General features: G+C 45.8%; 1 protein-coding gene across 1 annotated transcript; it reads left to right on the forward strand.

The window, feature by feature from the left end:
• The first annotated feature begins 1194 nt into the window (after positions 1–1194).
• NDUFC2 (NADH:ubiquinone oxidoreductase subunit C2) lies at positions 1195–4827 on the forward strand. The gene is made up of 3 exons (XM_075266227.1): positions 1195–1407; positions 3506–3649; positions 4654–4827. Exons 1-3 carry the CDS (start codon positions 1269–1271, stop codon positions 4701–4703), a joined length of 333 nt encoding a protein of 110 aa, XP_075122328.1. The 5' UTR covers positions 1195–1268; the 3' UTR covers positions 4704–4827.
• The last annotated feature ends 3728 nt before the right edge of the window (positions 4828–8555 follow it).

Raw genomic sequence — 8555 nt, forward strand, 5'->3', positions numbered from 1 at the left:
TTTGACTCTACTGATCAGATATGTGACCTGTTCTAAGGAAACAGCTGTAGAAATATCTCAGAACTCTCTTTTAAAGGGGTGTCACCAGAACCCAGCCTGATAGGAAGGTAGGTATGTAGGTTAGGGTCATCTGAATCAAACCTTGTTTTCCCCATTGTGAATCGCACAATTTAACATCCTTTCCAGTGTTTGTATAGGGGCAGTGGGGCAGATTTATTACGTCTTGTCCGCCAGTTTTCAAGCCTACATGACATATGTCACAATTATTCTGCTCTGGTATTATGAAGACTGGCGTGATATGACGCCAGTCTTCAGAAATCTGCCGCAGTGGCTCTACTTGCTGTTTTGCTCATCTTTATGTCACTGTATTGCTCGAGCCGACGCCAAGCTGCCGGTTCACAGGGTGAAAGCATGCAGATAGAGTTGAAATTTTGGCAGCCTGGGGAAGCGTATCGAATATGGGGCTATCCTGCTGTACCCAGGACAGTTGTATGGTATAAGCTGGGAACTTAACCACCAAGTCCTTAGGTAGTGCTATATCTGATGCTAGGTTCACATTTGTGTTTGGGTCTCCGTTTTTCCGAAAGCAAGCCTTCTTAAAAACTGGTTACCCATGGACCCCATAGACTATAATGGAATCTGCTGAGTCCGCAGAGAGAGAAGTCCTGCTTGAGACAGATTCTGCCTAAAAATCCGACTGCAAATTTGGCCTAAATCTCCCCTCCCATACAGCGAGGGACGGTATATAAAGAAGCGTTTTTTCTCAATCTTGCTGTGGATTCCGCTCTAGAATCCATGGCACGATGCTCAGGTTTATTATTGCATCTGCGACTAACCGGCGAGCAAAGCCGCAGCAGAACTCTGCTAAATGCATAAGACGGAAAACCGCCTCAAATTCCTCTTTACTTTCTGCTGTGTGAACATGGACTAAGGTGTAACCCTTATTGCTGGGGGTAAGCGACACGGCGTTACGTAAATGACACGTATGAAAGCTCAATATATAATTTACAGGTGACTGGGGTAATGAGGCTGTACACTTCATTTTGACATTATTTTCTGGGGACAATTAAGTAAACTACATGTCCCTGAAGGGGTTAAATGTGTGACTGAGGCTTCTATGGGGCTCCACAATAAGGAGCGGGTCACGTGATCTGCTGCAGGCGGAACCTCCGCTCAGTCACTCTGTTCCCCAGCCGGAAGGAATTAAACGTTCCCCCTGTCCGTGCGCACTTGATTGTTGTCCCCCGGTGTCCTTGGGCAGCACAACCATGGGCTGGATTCCGGACGAGGCTCGGGTGTTACCGCCGCCCTCCCTGGTGAACCGGGGCTCCTTGTACTTCGGCTTCCTGGGCTATATGTCCGCCATCGTGCACAACGCCATCAACCAGTACCCGGTGCTGCGGGCGGGTGAGAGAGACGCCCCGATGTCATCAGATGTCACCCGGTTATATACGAAGCAATGGTCCTGCGGGTGTAGACCCCCAATATTATCCTAGTGCACCCCCTGATATACATACACTGCACTGTATACTAGGTATATGACTGCGGAGCCCTCCCCACTCCCAATATTATATGTCACTGTGTTATATACAGCGTGCAGACCCCCAGCATTGGTGCACTCGCTGATATACATACACTGCACTGTATATCAGGTACTGCAGGTATATGATTGCAGACTCCCCAATGTAAGTATAGTGCTATACAGTGTTGGCCAAAAGTATTGCGCCCCCTGCAGTTCTGTCAGATAATCCTCGGTGTCTCCAGATAATGATTACAAGCACAAACTCTTTGGTAATATCTTCATTTATTTTGCTTGCAATGAAAAAACACAAAAGAGAATGAAAAAAAGTCACATCATTGATCATTTTACACAAAACTCCAGAACTGGTCCGGACAGAAGTATTGGCCCCCTCAGCCTAATACTTGGTAGCACAACCTTTAGACACAATAACTGCGCACAACCGCTTCCGCTAACCAGCAATGAGTTTCTTACAAGGCTCTGCTGGAATCTTAGACCCTTCTTCTTTGGCTCCTGCTCGCGGTCCCCCCTGAGATGTGAAGGGGGCCTTCTCCAAACTGCCACCAAGAGATCTCTCCCCCTCCCCCACAGGTGTTCTATGGGATTCAGGGCTGGGCTCATTGCTGCCACTTTACAAGTCCCCAGGGCTTTCTCTCACCACCATTTTCTAGTGCTGACCTGAAGTGTGTTTTGGGTCCTTGTCCTGCTGGAAGAGCCCTGACCTCTGAGGGAGACCCCGCTTTCTCACACTGGGCCCTACATGATGCTGCACAATGTGTTGGTCGTCTTCAGACTTCATAATGCCATGCACACGGTCAAGCAGTCCAGTGCCAGAGGCAGCAAAGCAACCCCAAACCATCAGGGACCTCCGCCATGTCTGACTGTAGGGGGCGTCTTCTTCTCTTTTTCCCTGTAATCTCTATGTTGAGGCCTTTTCCTACTTTTGTCTCCTCTGACCAGAGAACATTCTTCCAGAACGGTTTTGGCTTTCTCAGGTAAGTTTTGGCAAACTCCAGCCTGGCTTCTGTCTGTGGGTAAGAAGTGGGGTCTTCCTGGGTCTCCTACCATACAGTCCCTTCTCATTCAGACGCTGACGCTGGATAGTACGGGGTGACACTGTTGTACCCTCGGACTGCAGGGCAGCTTGGACTTGTTTGGATGTTAGTCGAGGTTCTTTATCCGCCATCCGCACAATCTTGCGGTGAAATCTCTCATCAATCTTTCTTTTGCGTCCACATCTAGGGAGGTTAGCCACAGGGCCATGGGCTTTACACTTCTTGATGACACTGCGCACGGTAGACACAGGAACATTCAGGGCTTTGGAGATGGACTTGTAGCCTTGAGATTGCTCATGCTTCCTCACAATTTTGCTTCTCAAGTCCTCAGACAGTTCTTTGGTCTTCTTTCTTTTCTCCATGCTCAATGTGGTCACACAAGGACACAGGACAGAGGTGGAGTCAACTTTAATCCATTTCACCTGGCTGCAAGTGTGATTTAGTTATTGCCACCACCTGTTAGGTGCCTCAGGTAAGTAACAGGTGCTGTTAATTACACAAATTAGAGAAGCATCACATGATTTTTCAAACAGTGCCAATACTTTTGTCCACCCCCTTTTTATGTCTGGTGTGGAATTATATCCAATTTGGCTTTTTGACAATTCTTTTTGTGGTTTTCCATTGAAGACAAATTAAATGAAGAAAATACCAAAGAATTTGTGATTGCAATCATTATCTGGAAGAACATGAGTATTATCTGACAGAATTGCAGGGGTGCCAATACTTTTGGCCAACACTGTATAATTGTATCTTCCCCAGTTCACCATGAAGCCCTCCTGCCATATTATATACCACCCTACTATATACCTATTCTATATCTTCTCCAGCAGTGATCACTGTAATGCCTCCTGTTATATACCTTCTCTGGTGTGAATCCCTCCTCTTATATTGTATACCGCTCTCACCCTGCTCTTCTCCTCCTGTATACTAGGTGTTCACCGCCAGATCCTCTTTACCACCATTGGGGTATTTATTGGGTATCATCTGACTAAATATGAGAATTACAAGTACGCCAAGCGGGACCGTGAGCTGTTCGACTACATCAGACGTCACCCAGAGATCCTGCCACACAAGGGTACGTGCGTTGTAGAAGCTCTTCACCTCTGGACGAGCTTTTTTGCTAGAGCGTCCTGATCCTGGGACCAGTCTGTTGAAGAATTCCATGTCCTTGCAGCGCCTCCTAAGGAGAAATGAAGCATTACACAGTCAATATAATGCATTAATGTGCAGGGTCCTTGTAAGACATGATTGGGCGCGCCGTGCACCACCAGTCATGCTTATAGTCAGACTGGCTGCGGTCAGGATGAGTGTGAGCGGGACAATGGTCCTCCCATTCTCCCCTCTTGGGGGGTTAATCCCTTTAAAGGGGTTGTCCAGGATAAACCATTATAATTTAAGGCGCCCACTTCCCCCTCTGCCTACCTTCTAAATTATTTAGTGTACCAAAAAAACCTATATTTACCTAGATCGCTAGGGCGGTCATGTGACTGCCCCAGACACGTTTTCTGGTGACGCTCCATTTCCAGAAGTGGAACGTTAACAATACAAACCCCTCCCCCCGCCTCTCCATCCCATCATACTTACCAGTCTTCTTGTTCAGATCTTCTGGGCATGGGATATCACTTCTGTCAAACGTCAAGAAGCTGCGGTCCGACCGCCCGTGCCTGTGCAATACAGCTACTGCACAGCTCTGTTGCACAGGTGTGGGGGCTGGGCGACATCAAGGAGACAGGTAAGTATGATGGGATGGGGTGGTTGGGGGTGAGTTAATTAGGCAGGGCTAGTATAGGGAGGGGGTGTGAGTGAGAAAGGGAATGGAGTCATCTCTCTGAGTGAAGCACGACAGGCCATGCCACTCGTGACAAAATTAACCTCTCAGATGCCGTTGTCAAATTAGACGTCAGAATCCGAGATTGTAGCGAGTCCTGCTGTCAGAGGAGACAATTGTATCCAGTCTAGACAATGCTCTGTGAGCTCAACAGACTGATACATTGTAACAAACCAGCAGAGAGATTTGTGCAGCTGCTGTTATGTTTCTTTCACCTCATTCTCACACATGATCAATATTCCTTTCTCCAGAACCGAGAACCATGGCGGAAGTCTACGAGAAATTCATTCCTGTTCGCTAAATGAAGATCTGTATCTGGCAACGGACCCCAGAACCGTCTGTAACGTCCCGGCTCTTCACTGGAGATGCGTCCCCAGCAATCTGTTATATTATGTCCTGTATAAATAAAGTTATTGGAGTTTTGACTTTCTGGTACTCGGTCTAATTATTCACACCCCATAAATATAACTATAGAAATGTGATGTCTGTAACATACTGATATAGTGAAGGGAACCTGTCGGCTGGATTTGGGACACTAGGCCACCCACATGCCCTTGTACTTAGTGTCCCAAATCACTCTGCTTTACACCGCCTGGCTGTGCACCTGTGTGCTCATCACATGACCATGGGCCACAAATCACATGACCATGGACTGTAAATCACATTACCATGGTCAGAATTTCATTAGAAGTAACAGAATGAATGACAGCAAGCAGAGATCTAGAAAACCGAAAGGAATTGATACAGAAAGTATATTGGAACATTGTATCTCTTTTTATTGTACATTTGTTTATCAGTATTGGTCTGGAAGTAGCCAACCCCTTTAACTAGAGGTGAGTCTCATCAGACACCTCTCTGGTATTACGAGCGCAGCTCTTCAGTGAAATCGAGGAGACAAGTACCAGAGGTATGGAGCATGTGCGCTGGAACTGAGGTGTACTCCTCTGACATCACTGAAGAACTGAACCAAGACGAGCGCAGGGGGAGTATAAAGCTTTATTATTGTGGGTACGGAAGGCTTTATTAAAGGGCAATTTGGGACACTATACCCCCAATACATAAGGAATTGTGGGTGGTTTATTGTTCCAGATTGCCCTGACAGTGTTTGGATCAGTACAGGATAAGTAATGTAATGTATGTACACAGTGACTGCACCAGCAGAATAGTGAGCGCAGCTCTGGAGTATAATACAGGATAAGTAATGTAATGTATGTACACAGTGACTGCACCAGCAGAATAGTGAGCGCAGCTCTGGAGTATAATACAGGATAAGTAATGTAATGTATGTACACAGTGACTGTACCAGCAGAATAGTGAGCGCAGCTCTGGAGTATAATACAGGATAAGTAATGTAATGTATGTACACAGTGACTGTACCAGCAGAATAGTGAGCGCAGCTCTGGGGTATAATACAGGATAAGTAATGTAATGTATGTACTCAGTGACTGTACCAGCAGAATAGTGAGCGCAGCTCTGGAGTATAATACAGGATAAGTAATGTAATGTATGTACACAGTGACTGTACCAGCAGAATAGTGAGCGCAGCTCTGGAGTATAGTACAGGATAAGTAATGTAAAGTATGTACACAGTGACTGTACCAACAGAATAGTGAGCGCAGCTCTGGAGTATAATACAGGATAAGTAACGTATGGATCTAGTGACTACTAATATCAGTGCTGCTTGTCATGACAATGACAGAAGGGCTGACAATAACTATTATGACCTCTCCCAGTACTTGGCATTGTAATACCCAGCAGCAGGGAGCAACACTTAGCACATATGAACATGAAATCCATCCTGAGTTATCAGGGAGTGACATTAGTTACCAGATATCTTTGCAGTCACCGTTACTTCAGTCACATAGCACAAGGGAGGTAAATAAGGGCTCGTTCACATCTGCGTTGTGAACTCCGTTATCAGGTTTCCGTTTCCTGCTTAAAACAGAGGCAGGAGACGGAAACCTGCAGGAGTCTCTCTCACCCATTCATTTGAATGGGTGAGAGAGATGTCCGGCCGTGAGCGGCGGTGAGCGTTTTATGCTCTCCACCGCAAAACCGGGTTTTATAATCCGGACACAGAGTCGGACATGCAGTACTCTGTGTCCGGATAAAAAAAATCCGGTTTCGCGGCGGAGAGCCTAAAACGCTCACGGCAGGACCCGGTCTGAGCTTTCCGACTTCTGGCATGAAGAAGACGGAAAGCTCAGAACGGAAAGGTGAACGCTAGTGTGAACCTAGCGTAAGCAGAGATTCTGGAATGATCCTTTAAGAGCAGCTGATGTTGGGTGTGACTTCTCAGAAAGTATTTTTATACACCAGTATGTGTCACAGTAAGCCCCACCCACCAGGCCTCCATGTTTCCACCTGTACATATCAGTTCCAGGGTGATTATATCAGTGCAGTATCTTATTATAGCAGATCACTTTCCCGCCCTCAGTATCACCATTTATTTTGGTCAGGCTTGTTACACTGAGTGTGTAAATCGTACAAACATACCTTGCACTCCTGTCACACTGCAGGCTGGGGTGAGGCACTGTATTGACACAAGAAAACAAATTTACCCAGAGCCTCCAGCTGAAGACAATACGTGTTTACGAAAGTGAAATCCTCCCACTGAGGCCCATAGGATTTGCTGTGCAACCTTGGGGACCCCCCGACCATCCTGATAATGAATGGGATGCAGCATTAGCTTAGCCATACTCCCTCCATACTGATTCCCCTGCACTTGTGTGTTTAAGTGAAAGGGGCAGGCTGCAGTTCCCTGCACAGCCAGGTGGCCAGGGGCGCTATTGTGTACTGTAAACTTAAAAAGGGGACACAAATGAGCACAGCTCTGGAGTATAATACAGGATAAGTAATGTAATGTATGTACACAGTGACTGCACCAGCAGAATAGTGAGCGCAGCTCTGGAGTATAATACAGGATAAGTAATGTAATGTATGTACACAGTGACTGCACCAGCAGAATAGTGAGCACAGCTCCGGAGTATAATACAGGATAAGTAATGTAATGTATGTACACAGTGACTACACCAGCAGAATAGTGAGCGCAGCTCTGGGGTATAATACAGGGTAAGTAATGTAATGTATGTACACAGTGACTGTACCAGCAGAATAGTGAGCACAGCTCTGGAGTATAATACAGGATAAGTAATGTAATGTATGTACACAGTGACTGTACCAGCAGAATAGTGAGCGCAGCTCTGGGGTATAATACAGGATAAGTAATGTAATGTATGTACACAGTGACTGCACCAGCAGAATAGTGAGCGCAGCTCTGGGGTATAATACAGGATAAGTAATGTAATGTATGTACACAGTGACTGCACCAGCAGAATAGTGAGCGCAGCTCTGGGGTATAATACAGGATAAGTAATGTAATGTATGTACACAGTGACTGTACCAGCAGAATAGGGAGCGCAGCTCTGGAGTATAATACAGGATAAGTAATGTAATGTATGTACACAGTGACTGTACCAGCAGAATAGTGAGCGCAGCTCTGGAGTATAATACAGGATAAGTAATGTAATGTATGTACACAGTGACTGTACCAGCAGAATAGTGAGCGCAGCTCTGGAGTATAATACAGGATAAGTAATGTAATGTATGTACACAGTGACTGTACCAGCAGAATAGTGAGCGCAGCTCTGGAGTATAATACAGGATAAGTAATGTAATGTATGTACACAGTGACTGCAGAATAGTGAGCGCAGCTCTGGAGTATAATACAGGATAAGTAATGTAATGTATGTACACAGTGACTGTACCAGCAGAATAGTGAGTGCAGCTCTGGAGTATAATACAGGATAAGTAATGTAATGTATGTACACAGTGACTGTACCAGCAGAATAGTGAGCGCAGCTCTGGAGTATAATACAGGATAAGTAATGTAATGTATGTACACAGTGACTGCACCAGCAGAATAGTGAGCGCAGCTCTGGAGTATAATACAGGATAAGTAATGTAATGTATGTACACAGTGACTGCACAGGCAGAATAGTGAGCGCAGCTCTGGAGTATAATACAGGATGTAATTTAGTACAGAATAGGTAAACAGGAAGTGAAGCTCGGAGGTGGAATTAACCCTTACAGTCACTGCATGTCAGAGACTGAAACATATGGAAACCTAGATATTCCATAGTATCCTAAATAT

This window comes from Leptodactylus fuscus, chromosome 2, assembly GCF_031893055.1.
Source record: "Leptodactylus fuscus isolate aLepFus1 chromosome 2, aLepFus1.hap2, whole genome shotgun sequence".
In the NCBI taxonomy this organism is placed as follows: Eukaryota; Metazoa; Chordata; class Amphibia; order Anura; family Leptodactylidae; genus Leptodactylus; species Leptodactylus fuscus.